The sequence below is a fragment of the Lycorma delicatula genome, chromosome 8, assembly GCF_047948215.1.
Source record: "Lycorma delicatula isolate Av1 chromosome 8, ASM4794821v1, whole genome shotgun sequence".
NCBI lineage: Eukaryota > Metazoa > Arthropoda > Insecta > Hemiptera > Fulgoridae > Lycorma > Lycorma delicatula.
The window spans coordinates 91,199,334-91,219,814 of NC_134462.1; the positions used below are offsets into that span (position 1 = coordinate 91,199,334).

Consider the following 20,481-nt stretch of genomic DNA (forward strand, 5'->3'; position numbering starts at 1 on the left):
GTAAGTGAATACAAAGTATTTATAATAATAAATAATTTTAAAAATTATTAGATAAATACAATGACAATAATAAAAAATAAAACTGAAATAATTACAGAAGCTGAGGGGCGTTCCTTCGCTGAATTGTTCAAATCAGTTAGGGAGTTGATAAAGGAGTGGCTGAAGTACTGTCAGTAAGGAAGAGAGCAGACGAGGAAGTCCAAATAAGAGTATGAGCAAAGAAGGCCGAGGCACTAAAACAAACTGTCAAAGAGTTGAAGAAGTTGCAGTAAGAGAGGTTGGGCAGTAGATGCGGTTATTTCCATCATGCTCTAAACCTTTTATGTCGAAATAAACCAGACGTATCCACCATTCAACCACATAAAAGATTTGGCGCATGATGTAACTGCAGAAGAGGTGGCCAAATTGGTAGCAGCAGCACACACAGGCTGCAGTGAAGCAGAGTTCAAAGTAACTTCATTAAGGCCTGCGTACGGAGGCACATGAAATGCAAGTCATGATTCTGGGTTTTGCGGCTCAAAAATTGGAAGTGGTCAGAAGGATTCCAATTGGAGGATACATTGTCATATATCACAGATAGAGAAAGAAAAGCAATGTTACAAATGCGGAGAAAGTGGCCATACGTCGGCGAAGTGTAAGGGCTCTACTTTCGGTGTAATGGCGAGGACCACAAGAAGAATGTCAACAGCGTGCAGGGAATGCTGGAGGAAAAGATAGGTAATGGTAGTGCATCGGAGGTAGTGGCGACTGCTGTGATGAAAGAGCAACACAATAATGCATTTCTTGCAGATCAATGTAAACCGGAGCAGCAGAGCCACAGACGCATGATGGGAAGTCGACATTATTTTAGTCAGTGAACCTGATTGGAGGACAATCACAGATACTAAATAGGCAGTGGTCACAGATACTGATGTGGTCACTAAACACTGATGTGGCATGGTCATAGCAGTGACCTTGGAAGTGTATGGCATGGGCGTAGGATAGGGAATGTGATATACAGTGTATATCTATACCCCAACATCGAAGTAATGGAATTCAAGAAGGTGGATGAATTGATTGCAGACATTGGGAAGTGGGGGAATAAAGATCTTCTAGTCAGAGGGGGCTTTTAGTACGGGATCGACCCCGAACGTCCTGGCCGAAGTGGTGTATAAGATGAGCTGTCGGCAGGGGTCATCAAGGATGTTGTTGTAATCATTAGCCAAGAAGCTAATGATTACAACAACTAATAAACTTGCTGGCAACTCAGCGACTCCATGAGGGGCTCCGGGAAGATCTCACAAAGTAGTTGAAAAACCAGACAGCAGAATTTATTAATGAAGGAATAAAAAATCATCTACAGATATGAGAATCATTTCAATTTATTTGGCAGCTATGTAGAAAATTAGTTAAGGATATATTTTCAAATTGTATATAATAAATTTCTTCTAACAGCTCCTGTTTTTTTTGTGCTAAAATGTAAGTTACTTTCTGGACAGCTCTCATATATGATTGTATAATATAGACATTGCTAGAAAAAAAAAATTACTTACCGACTATGTTTTCTTTTTCTTTTGTCATGATTTTTAACTCCAACATCATCCGACTCATCATCAACTAAATTAATAACTTCACTTTCAGATTTTGATGTATCTGTATCGGACATATACGCTCCTAGACGTGCTTGAAGTAGGGCCTGAAAATATAAAAGAAATTTATCTCATCTAATGTAAAGTTTAATATAACAAGATAACAATCTTAATATAATGAAAAGGAAACTGCAAGTTTTTATTAAAACTATTGAAATCATAAATCAAACAAATGTCATGCATACTATTATCTTACACATTTTGGCATTTTCTGAACAAAAAAGGTTCCATTATCGAAAATGATAAATCAAATCAACACATGAAATTCAAAAATTTACACATAATGATTCCTTTCCTAACAGTCATATTTGGTCACTTAGAGCCACATGATTGCTATACTATATAAGTACACTATACTTTAGTTCTGTTTAACAGGAAGGTATCAAATGATGGGATGAAGCATGTGGTTTTGTTCTTATCTACATGCTTACAAAGAGAATATATTGCACAACATTCAATTTTTAATTGCTGTTACTAGGTTTTTCTCAGAAATTATTTATTTTTTAAAGATTTCAATAAATAATTAATTTTTTTGCTTATATTTGCCCTTTTCTGTTCTAGCATTTATTTATAATAATAAAATGATTAGTTTTCAACTTTCTGAGCAAATGTTTTCTTGAAGCATTAAATTTGTTTAAAAAAGTTTTTAGTAAAAATTCCTCTCTTCTTCCTCTTTCTCTCCTTCTAAACTTTTATCATTTTTAAATAGGCAATAAATTCTGGATTGATTTATTCAATACTCTCCAAACCTAACCAGAATTTTAATTTGGGATAACAAGCAGAAATATAATAACCCTTCTATTTCCAGTTTTTAATATGAATTTGAAAAACATACTTAAGAATTATTTTCTAAAAAATTATTCTCTTATAACAAAAATGAATACTGCAATAAAGCTAATAATCAACTGTTCATTGATTTGAACATATACTGTAAGGCAGATAGTGCCGATTGATTGTTTAAACTTAAAATAAACAGAAATTGTTTTCACATTACTGAAAATACATTAATTTCAATGGACATATACACATTTAAGTACTTACGTATTAACGCCACGGCAGCTACAGTTGCTGTTTAGGTTATGTTGACTTCGTGTACTGACAAATCGTACGTATATCAAAATAACCTAACTAAATAGAACCTACGCTCGCTAACCTCTTATAATTAACATTAAATATGCATAATATATACAACTTATTAATAATATAACCTTAATGTTACAGCACCAAAATCCGATTGACTACTTTGTTTTTAAATAAAGCTGTAGCTCCAGTGGCATTAATACGTAAGAGGTTAGCGAGCGAAGCGAGCGTAGGTTATATTTAGTTAGGTTATTTTGATATACATACAATTTGTCAGTACACGAAGTCAACATAACCTAAACAGCAGCTGTAGCTGCGGTGGCGTTAATACGTAAGTACCCACATTTATATTCTACATATATCCAGGAATTAGATCTAACAGAGAACACAGCATTTCCCTTAGCTTTTGATGGGCTTGACAAGAAACTTGCTTCTTGCAGGAAACCAAATCCCCCCTTTTTTTTAAGAATTCCAATCAGTATAATTTTTTTCCATTACTTACAGTCCCTCATTGTAATAATTCATTAAGAAAAAAACTCTTTTGACTGATAGCTTAAATAAATTTTTTAAAAATGTCATATTGAATGTGTTACTATATAAATTGAAACATAAATCGGAGATAAGCAATCGCTTCTCTTTAGGATGCTGAAATGTTCTCTATATATACAAACAATTAACTCGCACAGGAATAGTTTACTACCTTGAAAATAACCAACAATAACAGAGATAATTAATTAGCCATTTAGCCAACAAAATTTTCAATGAAACTGATTGACAACAGTTAATCATAAAGTAAATTAGTAATAACCAATACTTACTTTCTGCCTCATTAACTCTTCTAAATTCATTTCATCTTCAATTACAGTTACATCTTCATCACTCTCTTTCGCTTTCTTTTTTCTTTTTTTCCTATCTGGTTCTAATGATGGATCAGCCTCATCACGTGAACTAAGTAACTTATTTCCATTAATGAGACTCAAATTAGTCACATCTTTAGTATCCTGTTTCCAATTTTCTGTATCTGATAACGTAATACTATCTTTTACTTTCTTAATTTTCTTTTCATCTTTGACTGTACCATTTTCAGCTTCTTTTTTATGTTTGTGTTTCTTATGATGTTTTCTATATGCATAAAAAAATTATCAAATAAATATATCATCAAATGATTATGATAATGTAGCCTTATATTACCATCATTACAGTATTATAATAAAAAAAAGAAGAAAAAACTTGAACTTTGTCTTTGAGTTACATCTAATTAACTACCAAAGGGAAAAAAATGAATTTTATAGCAGATTAATTAACCCTTATCTTTTCTGCACTGATGTGAATTGAATTAATTTAAAGAAAGCCTCTCAAGATTACAGCATACATTACACATAAAATATATCCCATTTTTGCATGTTTTCTCATTAGAGCCATTTCAACATTCCAAATGCTAAGATTACATTAAAAAAAAATAACTATTTCTGTAGTCTACAGGGCAGTTAAAGGTTGGTTTAAATACAGTGGGTATTATTTTTTAAATCGTTATTATGACTCTCAGTAAAGTGGCAAAATATTTTTGCACTATGCTGTGAACATTATTACTACTAGGGTACATATATGCTTTCATAATTTCATAAACAGAATGGAAAAGGATTGTAAAAGAAAGAAGAATTTCTACTACAACAGTTAATATCAATTATTAAAGGAAACATAATCACTTCCAATGAACTCCTCCTCTTAGAACACATGCAATGATAAGCACATGGTCTATATTATGTTCTACACTTACATGAAATAAACTATACCCCTTGCAGTAACTGACTGAGCTAAGACATGAACAAATACTATAGCGTTAATACATGAAAAGGAATCCTTCACGTAAACATCACTTATCACACATCTTTATTGCAGAAATCAAAACAACACTTGGATGTCATCTGATTTGTTCAATGAATAGTTTCGGTTTTAAGTTTTAAAAGTGAAATACAAGATAGATAACCATCATGCCTAGATTATAAGAAACAAAATGCTGGCACTAAAGATGAACTGATGGCTAAATTTTGTGAAAATTTTAGGAAATGTGAAGCAAATTGGCAAAAAATATCCCACATTAATTATCTAAGTACTACAGAAAGAACAAAAAACAACATATTAGGTAGTAGAGGGATCTCATAAACAGTATATAAACCAAAACAAGATAAATATAAAAACTACATCAGAAAAATAATAAAGAAATTTAAAGTAATAATTTAGAGAAAATAAATGTAATTAATAATCTAACATTAGATATACAAAAATAAACATGTATACACATCCCATGCAAACCGCACTGCACACATATTAACGTAAATTAGAATTACATATACACAATTTATATGTAAATTATGAATGATTATTGTTATGAATAGAAACAGATATGTGAATATCCATAACTATTGAATTTTCAATAATAAAATATAATATAATTTTATTTTGTGTAGGGAATATGTCAGATAATGTTTTGAAGTTCACATTTACTGAAACTCAGCACAATTCAGCAGTAAATGTACTGCACTGGTGAGGCATATAGAGCACACGTAAACACTCTGACCAACCGTGAAGAATGATTTACAGGAATCGCTCAACCTTCATCCTTCAGTGTAAATTAATTTGTGTACGTTTACTACGTGAGAATTTGGCAAAAACATGGTTATCATCTGTTTTGTTATATTTAAATAGCTGACGGTGACAATAAAGTGGGAAAAGTATGCATGACAGTAAAGTTCAATTTGTTCAACCTTGACGAAGAAATACAGTAAGTAGGTCAAGACTCAGCATAGAAAATATGCACTGGACTCAACACACATTAGAGTTGTTAAGTGCAGATGCTCTATTAAATTTCATTAAGCCTATTCGTAACAATATCTTACAATTGCTGAGGTTATGCTTCAATGTGATACCTTAATCATTGCTAATTCTATTATTTCCAGAAAGAAAGCATACCACATTATACTATAATAATTATTATCAGGCTAAATCAAAATTTGCCAGTAGCAAGTTGAAGAAAGTTATTAGGGTCCAACAACTTCATTCAACAACCCAGCCATTTACCTGGCAAGAGTAGATCACTGAGCCCTCTCATCCAATCCATATCCTACCAAAACCACAGGTAAAATTGAAACATGCATGTGCACTCTGCACCCGACAGTTAAAATAACCACATTTTCATATCTAAAATGTAAAAAAAAAATTTCTATTTGATGTTTAATGCACATCATTTGTTCAAGATAAAAACAAAATATTACGTCACACAATAATGATCTTTTCTTGTCAATTTAGAAAAAACATTTTAATTTTGGCGTTACTCGTGTAAACAAGAAACACAGTTTTCTGAATTTAACTTCTTTCATGGAGGAAGGGTTATAGTTAATGGTATAGTCAAGGTATAGTCATTAACGCTAAACACAAAATTTGTTCTAACGTGTTACACAACTTTTCTCACTGTAATTTGGGTGCTGATTTCAAATATGCTACTGAAATTGTGTTCCCACATAATGATTTTATGTAAATCGTAAATTTGTAAATTTTTTTTAAAAATAACCTCATTTGGATCAACTACTTACAATTAAGAATAGTTTCTGTATTTTTACTTTTACACAATATGCATACATCTTTAATAAATAAAGAAAAAATAAATAAATATATATACTATATCATGAGAAGTAGAAATATCAACATATCTGTATGATGACATCATACAGACATCTGTTGTTGTCTACTAACAGAGCTTAAAATGTTATTTAGTCTAGCTTCATTTGACTATATTGTGTTGTGTTTTATTATAACACTAAGTGATTTTTCTAGTTTTATTTGCTACAACATAGCTCCTGCAAAAGATCATGGATGGATCAATTCATCTGAAGTGTCCCAAAAAAACATAAGCAGGTTGCTTGACCAATTCCAAAAAAATTGAAACTTACCCACTTGTTTCCTACATGTCTCAGGACCTAAAAACTATTTTTTTAAATTTTTTATTTAAGCAGTTTACCTGTGATGGCCATTTTTGTCACTGTGTGCACACCTAATTTTGTGATTCTAAGGGTTTACAGAAAAAATCATAACTAAAAAACTATTGGTCCTGGAAGGATGAAACAAAAAGCAATTTACTTATGTTTTCAAGGTAAAAGACTGGTCCAGTGGTTTATTTACCTATCTCTCTTCTCTCTATGAGAAAATTACCAGTTGAAAATTAAAGTTGAACATGAAAGTCTGTTCAATTTCACTTTTGGTAATTTTTTCAAGAGGCAGGGATGGCATATACAGTTTGAATTATTTTTTTATGTAGGTATAAGTTAGTATAGTTTAACCATAAATAATATTAATGGTGAAATACTTATCCCTAAATTTTTATGAAATTTTGAAAATTAATTTTTTTTATATATTCAAATTTTGGCTTCAAATAACTCTGATGGAGCTGCTCCGGTGATAAAAATCTCAAATTTGCACAACTTCCAGTGTTTTTGTAGATATTTTTGAAAATATCTGAGACTTTTCAATATTTTTGACAAACTGAGATTTCAATGAGTAGCCTACACATCTTTTTTCAAGAATTCATTTTATTATTATATTTGTTTATTTTGTAAACACTACCAAAGAAAAAATAAATTGTAGTAAAATTTTAATTATTCTGCAATGAAACAACCTGTTTTTATAGCAATGAAAGTTTATTATTTAGTGTGGTTAACCAACACCCGTGATATCTCTTCTGATAATTCTCTTGAAATTGTGTGAGAATGACCCATTCACTGTAGTTATTTGATGGAGGTGATACACCAAAAATGCTAAAAAATTCAATTTTTCAATATTGTGATGTGGGGGAATGTATTGCTCTTGGTCTTTGCATACATATAGTGCTTTGTTCTGCTGAGAAAAAAATACTTTTGAAACAGTTAACACAGAACGGTTACAACGGTTAACGGTCACAACAGAACCGGCTATATAGGTGACTGAATTTTGACAAAAACTTTTTTCATGATATTTACAAACACTAATCTTAATGACATCTGAATTAATATGTAAAAAATAAGTTGTTGGATTTCATCGCTAAATTCACAAATTTTAATGAGTTCTTTTGGCACTATACCATACACTGTTCTATAAAACTCTTCAGTCACATAAAATTCCTATGGAACATTGTTCTTCCATTGTTTTATGTGAAACTATTTGAAAAGAATATAAAAATTGAACCAATTTTAAAATATGCAAATATAATATTATTAAGTAAAACTTATTTATTTAATAAACACTTCCAAACACAGGATGAAATTTGAGACACTCTGTAAGGATGTGATCAGATCACACGACTACTGTCAGACTGATCAGTCTGTAACTGCAAAGCTAAATGATGCAACAAGCATAAATGAGCATGTTGCACATGAATTTTCCTGACATGGATATGACTTCAAGCACCTGTTATAACATGAACACTGCAGTTGAATGGTTCATACAAGTCTATTTCAACTATAATAATAAGTATAAAAATATTAAAATGCCAAGAAGGGAAGAAACCGCCTTGGAGCACTTATTTAGCAAGTCAAAATGGTATCGCTTTTAACAGGTTTTTCATGATTTTTTAGAGGTTATAACTTTTTTATTAGTACAATACACAAGAAACCTTTTTATTTCCCATAAACGTCTACAAAGACACTGGAAGTTGTGCAATTTTGAGATTTTTATCTTTTACCTTGAAAACTTTTTGTTTCATCCTTCCAGGACCAATAGTTTTTTAATAATGATTTTTTCTGTAAACCCTTAGAATCACAAAATTAGGTGTGCACACTATAACAAAAATGGCCACCACAGGTAAACTGCTTAAATAAAAAAATTTTAAAAATTGTTTTTAGGTCCTGAGACATGTAGGAAACAAGTGGGTAAGTTTCAATTTTTTTTTAGTTGGTCAAGCAACCACCTTTGGGTCACTTCAAATGGATTGACCCTTTTATGAATCAACAGACGTGGCAAATAATTCTCAGTTCTATATTTTGTGAGATATGAACACGATAGGAACAGATCAATCAAAGATATGTTTTTGCAAAATCAATACCAAGTCATGCAACAGGACAATGGTCTTTTTTATTTTTCATGAGGCACTAAAAACTATAACATTAACCAAATAAAATGTACTGCAGTATGTAGTGCTGGTGCAAAGGCAATAAAACAAAAAAGATCAGTGGATTTCTGTGTCCACTCAGATGCTCTTGCCACAAAAAAAAATGCAGGAAAATCTGAAACAAATTCTTTGTAAAGCTGTAAAAATGATTAATTTTATTAAAAGTCATTACAGAACAGGCTGTTTCCTAAATTATGGAATGAAATGAGCAAAAAGAAAATAATTTCAGAAGTCAGATTGTTATCACGGGGGAAAGTGTTAACCCAATTATTGGAGTTCTGAGATATATAATATTTTTCCGGGATAGCAAACATTCTCAATGTTTGTACAGAATAATGAGTATATGTTGCTATTGGCTTACTTGGCTGATGTATTTTTGCATTCAAACAATTTGAATGTGATAAAAATATTTTATTAATGATAGTCAAAGTTCATGCTTTCATTTACAAGCTTGATGCATGGATTATCGCCTTCAAAGCTTAAATCTTTATGTTTCCACTCCTGATTACATTGAGAAAAATTTGGATGAAGAAGACACTATTACCAACCACAGTTTGGATAGCATGAAGATAGATTTGCGCGAGTTAAAAATTCAGTTGTCATTTTTCAGAAGATAAAAATAATTTTTTGCAGAGATGGGTACTGAATCCATTTAGTGAAAACATTGTTCCAGCTGCTAAGTAACCAGTTGAGATTCACAGTTCATCAAAATGTCTGCCAAAAAAACATCACAGCTATAATTCACATTTGAAGAATTAGATACATTTTGCTTGCTCATCGAAGTGAGTATGGAAAATTTAGTCAAAGCACTGATATCAATCCTTTTTACTACATCTTACCTCTGTGAAAAGGGGTTTTCATCTATGGCTGCACTAAAAACTAAATACAGGAATCATCTTTTATCACTTGAAAACAATTGGTTTTTGGGTGTTTCTAACATAGATCTACATATAGAGAAACTTTTAAATGAAAAATAAGCACAAGATTCTCATTTTATTTTCTTTACATCTGAACTAATAAATGTTATGGCTTCATTATTATTTATGTGTAAAGTTGTAGGCTAATTTCACGACCCCCCTTTCATATCACGATCCCCTCAGGGATCGCAACCCCCACAGGGTCAAGTTTCCAGATTCAGGTTAAACTTGAGGTCAGTTTGACCTCCAGATCCTTCCCCCCAGGTTGAGAAACACTGGATTAGAATATTATGCACAAAACAAATAGCAAAACAGATGATTGCAAAAAAGCCATGTAGCTGTAGTCAAAAATAACAAGACACAACTTATATTTTTAAATACCTTTCATGTTTGTCGCCATCACCACTACTGTGCTTTTTATGTTTGCTATGATGTTTATGCTTCTTTTTCTTCTTTTTTTTCTTACCGTCTTTTTCATGTAGATCTTCTTTACTATTCGTAATGATAGCATCTTTTCCTTCTGGTTTCAATTCTTCAGACTGTACAGATTCAGATTCTGACATTCTGTAATCACAGTTTGAAGCATTATTAAAATCAATCACAAATTAAGTCACAGGTCAAGATATTTACAATTTAATTTCCACTCGCATGAATTATAATTCAAGTGACAGTCTAAATGAAATTAATAAAATTATTTAATACAATCTTCTCTGAGAATAAGTTATTGTAATAATTTAACAATATTCATACTTTTTAAAAATGTAATAAATATCCTCAAGAACTACTAAGAGAAGTGACCACAACAGAAAAAATTGTCTTTTCATAGTTATTGAATAGATGAGTTTTTTATTAAATAAAATACCAATTTATAACCTATCGTGAACATCAACAAAAAGTTGCCTATGTTACACAACAAAGTTATTCATAATAATGTTTTTCTAAATAGACATGAGGCTGTTATTCATTCAGACATATTCTCATATCCTACCAACCTGCTAGTCATCATCAGTACTCTCTTTTCTTACTATATCCAGAATTAGTCTATTTAGTTCTCAAAGAGAATATAAATGGTAAAAATTGCCAAGAAAGTTTATAATATATTTATTACATGACTTTCAATGTGGTGTGTAGTATATATTTGGCAAAATTATCAAAAAGATAAATTTAAAAAATTGGAGCCAAATTATTAATTAAAAAGAAAATAATAATAACATTCTTTCATAACTCTTTTAATAGACCATTACAAAAAAAAAATGAACCTAGGGTCCATACACTGAAATTTGGAAGAGCACATCCCAATTAATAATCCATCTTCTCAAGGATTTTTTTTTTCAAAAGGCTAATAATAAATATTACACTTAACTAATTATAAATGTTATCAGATAAATTAGGATTACAGGTATTTTATACTTCTGAATTTAAATATAAATCAACAACTGAATGTATTGAAGCCTACATAAAATACTGCATTGTTACCTTTCAAAATCAATGATCATATTTAAATTAAAAATTTAATTTAAACATCAAACTTCAATTTAAAATTTGAATGAAACAACAAACTGTTAAATTAGGTACAATAAAAATGAGAACATGATTAAAATTATTAGAACAATTAAACAAGAATACATGGGGAATTTTAAAAACTGTAAAACTAAATTAATCCTTAATCTAGATTAGGGTTTCTTGTGGAATTATTTCTCAGAATATGGTACAACTCATCAAAAATACACATACAAACACATTTACATCTATCAACATCCATGTCAATGTACTAACTATATCTCACAATGGTCTCACTAACTTCTTACACAGAGTTGTTTTTATTTAACACTATTTTTTTTGTCTTAAAAAAAATCAAAGTTAGTTTTCGTAATTCACAATACAATTATTAATACTCTAATAGAACTGTTAGTTATTTTAATAACCATTGTAACACCATGTTCTAACAAAATACAATAAAATACTGCCGCCTTCGCGAATATAAACGTGGCTAAGCAGAATAGTGTACATCTGTACTGTAACGGTATGATAGAAATAAAATAAATTTGTTAACTCAATATAATTAAAATAGCCAACCATATTAATAACAAAAAAAACACTATTAATAGAGCTGGAATTGAAACATTACATGAAAAATCCACAGGAAAAAATATTAACCTTAACAAATCCTCAACGTAGCAAAAACACCCAACTGAACACCACAGAATAACACATTTAGGATAAATATGATTCTAAACGGCATCTACTAAACACAAAGTAGCATTTAACTTGTATCTAACATTTTTCACCTAGAAATAGAAATAGTTTTATTAAAAATAATGAAGAACGCTAGACAATGAATTTGGAAACTTTCATAACTTCACTAAGGAATCAACTCAATAATTATCTTACAAATTAAAACATAACAAAATTTACTTACGTCATATTTAAACTGTGTTAAAACTATATTTAAGTAGAGCAAATTCAATTCAAAAAAGACAACGCATACAACAAAATGAAATTGGTAAACGCCATGACACTATCACCAACCACAAAATGGCTACCAACTAAACAAATAATACAGCTCATTTATCATGTACCTCGTTATTTACGTTCTTAAAATGAAGATTACTTAAAATTGCACATACTTGCAAGCTGATGACAGATTTATCTCATGTAGGGTGCATTTTATTTTATAGTTACCTACTTTAAGAAAATTTTTAACGCTCAATTTCTATCCAACCATCTTGAATTTTTATCACTATGGTAAAACAAATTCGTCTAAAGTGATAAGTTCAAAATTGAAAAGTTTTGTTCCTGGAAATCTCAGGGTTTGTATTTACAAACTGAATTATTAGAATTTCCGTCGAAAAGCACTGACAAAAAACGTAAATCATTCAAATTGTTATCTACTAGTGACCTCGAATTGAGAACTTGATCAGAGGCAGTATACTATACTACCTACCAAATTTTATCGTGGTTCGAATGGCAACGATGTGAACGCTAGCAAAGTGCATTATTGGTTTTGTTTTTTATTTATTAATAGATATTAACAACTAACTTTCAAAGTTAAGAATTTATTACTGCCAATGGTTACCAATAGCACTGTTACTGTGCCGACATAAAACAGTTAAGAGGCTGATTTAGTTTGAGTCAAACAGTATGTTTGGTCAGTTTTGTGTTTAAATACAAAGAAAGAGTTAGACTACTAAATGGTTATTAAAATAAATAGAAAACAAGAAAATTCTCAAAAGCTATTTACAAATTATTTTATCTAAGATTAAATCTGTCCACATAGTTTTAGATTTTAAATAAATTTTTTTGTAAACAATTTTAACCATATTCTTGTTTTTAAATTTATTTTGTGTTTGTTTAATGTGCGGTTCTTTTGTCAAATTTATGTTTGTAAATTTCATACTATTCACACATGTTTCTCGTTCTAATCTTGTATTTTGATCCTGTTGAATATTAATAAATTAATCGTATGTAATACTTAACACATTCACTGCTGAATTTTTTTCTCTGTTTATCTGCTGCCCTGTTTTTTGTTGTTTTTTTTTAATTATACTAGTATATAGCACTAGCATATATAACTAGTTTTTTGTTTTGTTTTTTTTATTTTTACAATAACCGGAACCATAATAATAAAATATTAAAGTATGACGCAACATGTGCATCATCAAGCGGCATACAAATTCTCGAGTTTTGTAACCCACCCATCACATTGCTTCTTGGAAAATGCAAAAAACAATTGGATTTCAGTAGGGGTCCCGTATAACCGATAAGTACTTTTTCCCATTTGTTCTTGGAAATTATTCAATGGTTTTTAAAATATATGGTTTAATATTATGTCAATGTAGTCTAGTTGAAGGGAGGAAAGGTCGATTATTTAAGGGAATTACATGGGGTTGTAGATTAGGGTAAGTATAACTTGTTTATATGCGACTGGACAAAATGGCGGCCGTTCAAAGGTGGTTAAATGTGTTTTTCAATTTTGTAGGCCAAAGTAAACTTCATAGGCGAAAACGTTGTGGGCATTTGCTGTACCTATAATTTAAGCCCTTAAGCGTTGAATTTCGTTTATTAATTAATGCAAAAAATTCGAAAACCCATTAAAAATGGCAGTTTTTTTACAAAGGCAATATTTATTGTAAAACAAGAAAATTGGTTTATTTATTGCTGAGATATTGAAATTAGTTTATAAAAATACTTTTAAGGCAACTGTACTTATTTTGGCTTTTAAGAACTTTTTCATGTCCATTTCAAGTGCAATCTATTCTAAAAGACTTGTACTTTCAAATAGTGAAAAGTAGGGAGCAATTTCCTCTACGACACCACTGCAGTGTCATCAGTGTTGAATGTGTTAAGGAGGCATGTTGAATAATATGTAATATTTAATAAATTTGTATTTAGTTAAGTAGGCAAAATGTGAAAAATATGTATATATAATTTTATTTAGTCTTAATAGGATAGTCAAATGGTACACATCATTAACTTAATGTCAATATTACATATTAACTATTAATTGTTTGTGATTGTTAATAAAGTTAGTTTATACATTTTAATGTTATTCAAACAACTATTCTAACAGATTTGATACTAATTTGCATGATCCGCCTAAAAAATTTGCATAGTGTCTTGTCTGCACAGTGATGCAAGACACCATCTTTGTAAAACCTGTTGTACTTCTTGTGTACTGGTTTACTTAATTTTGTTCTGTGTTATTTAGCATGGTATTTATAAGTGTGCATGAAAATTAAAACTGATGTTTGAACATTTATAAATGCAGTCCATGCAGCAAATTGTAAAAAAAATTATAACTTGATAAGTTAGCTTATTATATTAACACATGAACCAAAGTATGAGGCCTTTATTATAGGCAAGCAAATAATATTTTATCTGACAGGTAGGAGAGTTAAATGAATTCAAAATTATGAAAATTCTACTTTGTGTGGATCATGTCAGTACTTGGTTGACTTATAAATAAATGTCAACATTCCAAAGATTATTTTTGAATAAGTTGTTATGTGTTTTGACAATAAATATGCGACTAGCATATGTTTGTTTTTTTAGCTTAAACTGGTGGGGTTTATTCATTAACTGCAACATATTTTGTGTGATCCTTCTCGTTTATCCTACTCTTCTTAAACTCATCACTGCCCCTGTTATCCTTCTTATACATTTTATTTTTTATACAGGTTTCAGATTGATGAGAAGAGTGTTGGGATGTGTTAACTTGTATAACTGGATAATTTAAACATACAAATTTACAAATAGCCGTAGTTCATCACATTTGACAATAAAATTTACAAATGTATTAAATCTGAAAAAATAAAATATTAACAATCATCAATAATTTCAGTTATGTTTGTTAATAATTAACTCCGAATACATTACTTTAGTACGAACGTACCTTAACCACTTCAAACGGGCGCCGTTAACAATGCCACCTGGAACTTCACCGACTGAGAAAGTGTGTAACACTACCGCAATTATCTAGTAGCACAATTTCATGTGTTCTAAAATTTACATTGTAATTTTATTGCTAAAAAAAGATTATAACTTTTCTTGATGAAAATAGAACAGATAAATTAAGTTATTATTTAGTTTTAATAGTCTATTATTAACTTTGTACAATGACCAATAAACCCAGAACATCTAAGTCGATTCGTGATCCCAACATTTTTGCATCACTGTAATTTTCTTGTTAATTTCTGCAGATAATTACATTAAGATACTTCAGTTTTAGAAATCTACGGATTTATTTGTAAGTAGCCGGTTTTGATTACCGGCAACAGTTTTATTGTTAACATTGTCACGAGAGAGGGGCTGTATTACCGATGTTTTTTATATGTGTACAATACTGTTGTTTTGGGTTAGTTTTGACTACTTAAACCTTTCTATTTATTATTATGATAGTAAAATTAGTCAGTATTATGTACTTGAAATAATTAATGGATTCGGTACCCCGAATGTTATTTGTTACGCGATTTGTTAGTTAATAGTGATTATCTTTTTGTTCTTTATTCTGAAATGACGGTGCTTCGTCATTTATTTTTTATTCTATTGAAATAGTGATATTGGTTAAAAGAATTAATATGCCGAAAATGAAAAATGTGGTAGAGCAACGAGAAAAAATTCCAAGAAAAGCTAAAAGCAGTATCATTGGGGTTGAAGAAATTAATATGATTAAGGAGGTTTTGCAGAAAGAGCGTGATTTAGAAAGAATTTCAAAAAAGAAAGGTAATGTCACTGCAGTAATTATTAAATAACTAAATTAATATTTATCGTTAAACCCCATTTTTGTTTCAAAAAATTTTTGATTTCAGTTTAATGGTTTTGTTTAAAATTAGAATATTGTATGCGTACTTAGTATAATAAAAACGTTCAGAAATAACTGTTATTTGTAAAGGATAACATGGTTAGGGCTGTTCTGTCTTGCCAAAATAGTGTAAATCAAATTTTTTATCTAGATTTATTAAAATATATCTCATTTGAATTGAAAAGTAGAAATTATAAGCTGACAAGTAAATCATTATGAGTTTGCAAAGATGTGTATTACTTTATATATATATTTTATTTAATGTAGGGAATTCAATCCAAAAACTTAAATCCAAACATATTATTTAAGACTACGATGTAAACATTTTAAAATTGATCAAATTTTTGTAAATAGTTTCTAACATACTTCATACATTTTCAGTGTCTTTTGCAGCTGATATTTCAAGCATATATAAAAAAAGGCACATCTTAATGCTGATACAATATGAAATGTATAAACACACAAATAATAAATGAACAGACACTGTCAGTTCAATACACTTTTCAATCACATTATACATAGTTGCCTGTGTAGCTTAAAAAACCTACCAGGAATAACCATTAGCCAGCTAATGTCTGGGTCACCATGTGTCAGTGAGTATAATAAGGTGATTGAAAACCTAAAACAAGTTTAAAAATACAACATTTCAATTTATCATTTAAAAAGTTGGCAGTTTAAAAAAAAAGTCTTCCCCAAACATTATGGACAAAACTGTAGCAAACTGTTTGAAAATAAAAATTTTCATGTAGGCTATTTATCTTTATTTTTTTATAGAAAATATTGACTTAAGTTATGGAAAATAAAACATTTTAGTCATTTAGGCCATATTGTTTTTTTCTCTTTTTTATAAAGAATCCACTCCCAAAACTATGTAACATTTTAGGAAGTATTACTGAAATGTAGTTTCACCATGATGTCCATGTCATCTTGCATTTAGGATGATAGAAAATTAATTTTTACTTTCAGATGTTATTGATCCACTAGATTCTCCAGATGTAGCTTAAAAGTTGATCCTGCCTCTATGGTGCGAGTAGAACCTTCTCAGCATTTCAACTGCAGGTCCCGAGTTCGAATCCCAGTCAGGCATGGCATTTTCACATGCTCCAAAATTGTAATTTCATCTCATTCTCTGAAGCAGTACTTAACGGTGGTCCCAGAGACTAAAAAAAAAGAGATTGAAAACATTTATCTGTATCTAGGCCTATAGAATTAATTAGCATCATGAGTATCATCTTTCTAATTAAGCCCCTTTATTGTGTAGTTCATTTCCTTTAGTCATGACATTATCTTTAATGTTTTTGTAGTTATTAGCTTTTAATAGATTTTCAATGACAACTTCCTCCTGATTTACAGTAGAAACACTTATGAGGGTTATGAGGGTTGTAACTTATGAGGGAGGGTTATTCAAATATGAATCAGAATTTTTCCACACAGACAGGAATGTGAATGTGGGGGGGCAGTGTAGATAGTTGAATATGTGTGGAGGGGAGCAATTGGGCAGCCATGCTTGTAGGTCATGTTCCCACATCAGTAGCAGAATGTCTGAGCAGGAGGTACCATTGTCCATTCCACAATAAATTATAATCCAATTTCTTGCCAACAAAGCTGTTAAATCCTCTGAAATTTTGACTCGACACCAGGCATATACGAAGATGCTGCCCTGAAAAAGACTCAAGTGTTTGATCGGGCCAAAAAGTTTTGAAGTGGCTGTGATGTAGTGGAAAATGAAAGTAACAGACATCTTCTGTGGACCAGCGTTAATTATAACAACATTCAGGCCATTCGTGACTTTATGGAAGGCGACTGCCACTTAACTGTTGCTGAAATTGCATCAAAGGTAATAAGCAATAAAGGTATTGCATCAAAGGTGTAAATGCTGGGAGTATGCATACAATGTTGTCAAACACTCTTGAATACAGCAAGGTGGGTTCCACGTTTTCTTACTGAGGCACAGAGAAATATCCAGAAAGACAGTTGTCAGTGGCTTCTGAATCATATTAGGAAGAAGGAGAGATACTTTTGAATCATTTGAAACCATGCACCATTGAACTATGAGGCATTTTTGAACCTATCATGAAATGTGGGTTCACCACTAAACCCCAGAAAACAATAGAACAAGTATTGAGTAGAAAAATGGAGTTGGCAATCAAGGCCAAGAAACGCTTATCAGCTGGAAAAGTTCCGACAACTGTGTTTTGGGACAGCTGATTGATTTCCTGCACAAATAATGGACAGTAAATGTGATATAATATTTCCAGCTGGATGATTTCAAGGCTACTTTTCATAACAAACAATGCTGGCAACAAATTCCCAACGTCCTTCTTCACAACAATACATAGCTGCAAACAGCAGCTCTGACTTGCAATAACTTTTTAAAATTCATTGAATTCCTCTTGAATACCCACTGTACAATCCATACTTGTCTCTGTGTGATTTCCATATGTTTGGTTTGCTGAAAGAAGTTTTAGGAGAGGAAAGATTTGAAGATGATGCCGCAGACGAGCACTATATGTGATATTGGTTGTTGGGGCAGCCATCTTGTTTTTTGATGAGGGGATCAGGAAGCTAGCTACCTATCTGATGAAGAAAATGCATTTCTATTGAAGAAAAGTATGTAGAAAAATAAGTAATTTATTTGCAATTTTATCTAACATCAGTAAAGATAAGTAAACATATTCCAGTTTATGTTTGAATTACCCAACCGGGTTGGTCTAGTGGTGAACGCGTCTTCCCAAATCAACTGATTTGGAAGCGTTCAAGTCCTAGTAAAGCCAGTTATTTTTACACACGGATTTGAATTCTAGATCATGGATACCGGTGTTCTTTGGTGGTTGGGTTTCAATTAACCACACATCTCAGGAATAGTCGAACTGAGAATGTACAAGACTACACTGCATCTACACTCATACATATCATCCTCTTTCATCCTCTGAAGTATTATCTAAACAGTAGTTACCGGAGGCTAAACAGGAGAAAAAGAGTTTATGTTTGAATTACCTTCATACTTTAACTTTTTGAGGGTGATTTAATTTTATACCTTTTATAAATTGAAAATATATTATAAATTAAACTATGAGTACTGTCTTTAGTCATAATTTAGAGGGAATGGCTTCAGCTGCACTTAAGTCATTCCTACTATCTTAACTATTTGTTGTTCTTAGTTCATTAATGTGCTAATTGCTGTTTATGTATGTTACAGAAAAGATGTATAAAAAAAATTGTTTAAAAAAATCCAAGATAGGTAAAACGCTTTGTTCTGATAAACCAAAACAAATAATTAGTAAACATGATATAGTGATTGAAAGGATCTGTGAAAATGATACTGAAACTATTAATGATGTGAATAGTGGATTGTATGATAGATTAAAGGAATCAGGACTTTCACATTTTGTAAGTATATCTATTTAAATAGCTTGTAAATTATTTTCTTTATCGGTCATCGAAGGGTATTTTTGCACAGCTTTTTTCTGTTTCATACCTTCTTACTTTTTGTGAGTGAGATATTTTTTCTTCTGGTATTTGAAGATATTATAATTTACACCCATTATTTACAACACTTGAAAAAATTGAATAAATAACTTTAATTACATGGTACTGTTCTATTGTTGTAGATACCCTAGTTGGTTAATATTTAAATGTGTGAATATTAAAGAAATATGATAAATTTTATTTAAGCACTGAATTGTAAGAATATTCTTATCATATTTCTTTTATTTTGTAATTTTTCAGAAAAAACAAAATATATTGTATAATAAATATAAGTCTTTCATTTTTAGTTCCCTTTCTGTATGCAGTTGTGTATGTATGTATATACACACATACACACCCCTGTCACAGTTTCACCCACAATATTTCACCTTCGAGCGCTGAGGAGACGGCAGTAGTAATTGTTCTGCTGCATTATTCACTGGTGTGCTGCTGTTGTTGGTGATGCATCCCTGTTGGTAAACTGTTGTTGCTGTTGACGCACATCCGTCTGTGTTGCCCAGTGTATAAATTTTTGGTGTTTTGGCCCCAGTGGTGGTTGAATTTTGAAAAAACCAAAAATTGATTTTTACATATTAATGTGAAGAAAATTCACTGCATATCAAATTGATATGTCATTCATTGTCAAGATACGTGCAAAAATGTAGAAGAAGAACAATTTATCGCCTTTCATCTCATCGTGCCTTCACCCATGCTTTATGGTTACTTGCATTTCCCATCATGATTAAGGGATATTTAGCTCGTGATGGCTTGACTCGCTTGCTCTTCCTGTCTAGCCAGAAGATTCTGCTCCTTGGGTCCCAGTGAAAACTTGGACTGAAAACTTTGATCTAAGAATGTGGGTTTCAAAACAGTTGGCCTACATCCTAAAAATATTAGTTATAAATGGTTACCTGTACATTCATACAGGTAAAAATGTATTTTGTAAATTAA

At 30.8% G+C, this 20,481-nt stretch overlaps 2 protein-coding genes across 8 annotated transcripts in view; one reads left to right on the forward strand and one right to left on the reverse strand.

The window, feature by feature from the left end:
- Positions 1 to 12,693, reverse strand: part of Prp4k (Pre-mRNA processing factor 4 kinase) — an 86,430-nt gene extending 73,737 nt beyond the window's left edge. For 6 of the 7 annotated variants that reach the window (XR_012757466.1, XR_012757464.1, XR_012757465.1 and 3 more), the window contains exons 1-4: positions 12,181 to 12,693; positions 10,143 to 10,325; positions 3,527 to 3,830; positions 1,533 to 1,675 (exon numbers count right to left, since the gene is read on the reverse strand). Coding sequence is in view for 1 of the 7 variants with exons in the window: in XM_075373804.1 (XP_075229919.1) it covers positions 1,533 to 1,675; positions 3,527 to 3,830; positions 10,143 to 10,325; positions 12,181 to 12,185 (635 nt within the window). In the remaining 6 variants the exon portion in view is untranslated. Of the gene's footprint in view, positions 1 to 1,532; positions 1,676 to 3,526; positions 3,831 to 10,142; positions 10,326 to 11,918; positions 12,033 to 12,180 lie in introns of those variants that run through there. The other variant, XR_012757467.1, reaches the window with a different exon arrangement.
- Positions 12,694 to 15,373: 2,680 nt separating this feature from the next.
- The window catches only part of LOC142329496 (uncharacterized), a 73,921-nt gene continuing 68,813 nt past the window's right edge, over positions 15,374 to 20,481 (forward strand). The window contains exons 1-2 of the mRNA XM_075374169.1: positions 15,374 to 15,983; positions 19,262 to 19,452. Of these exons, the coding sequence (XP_075230284.1) occupies positions 15,839 to 15,983; positions 19,262 to 19,452 (336 nt within the window). The 5' untranslated portion in view covers positions 15,374 to 15,838. The remainder of the gene's footprint in view (positions 15,984 to 19,261; positions 19,453 to 20,481) is intronic.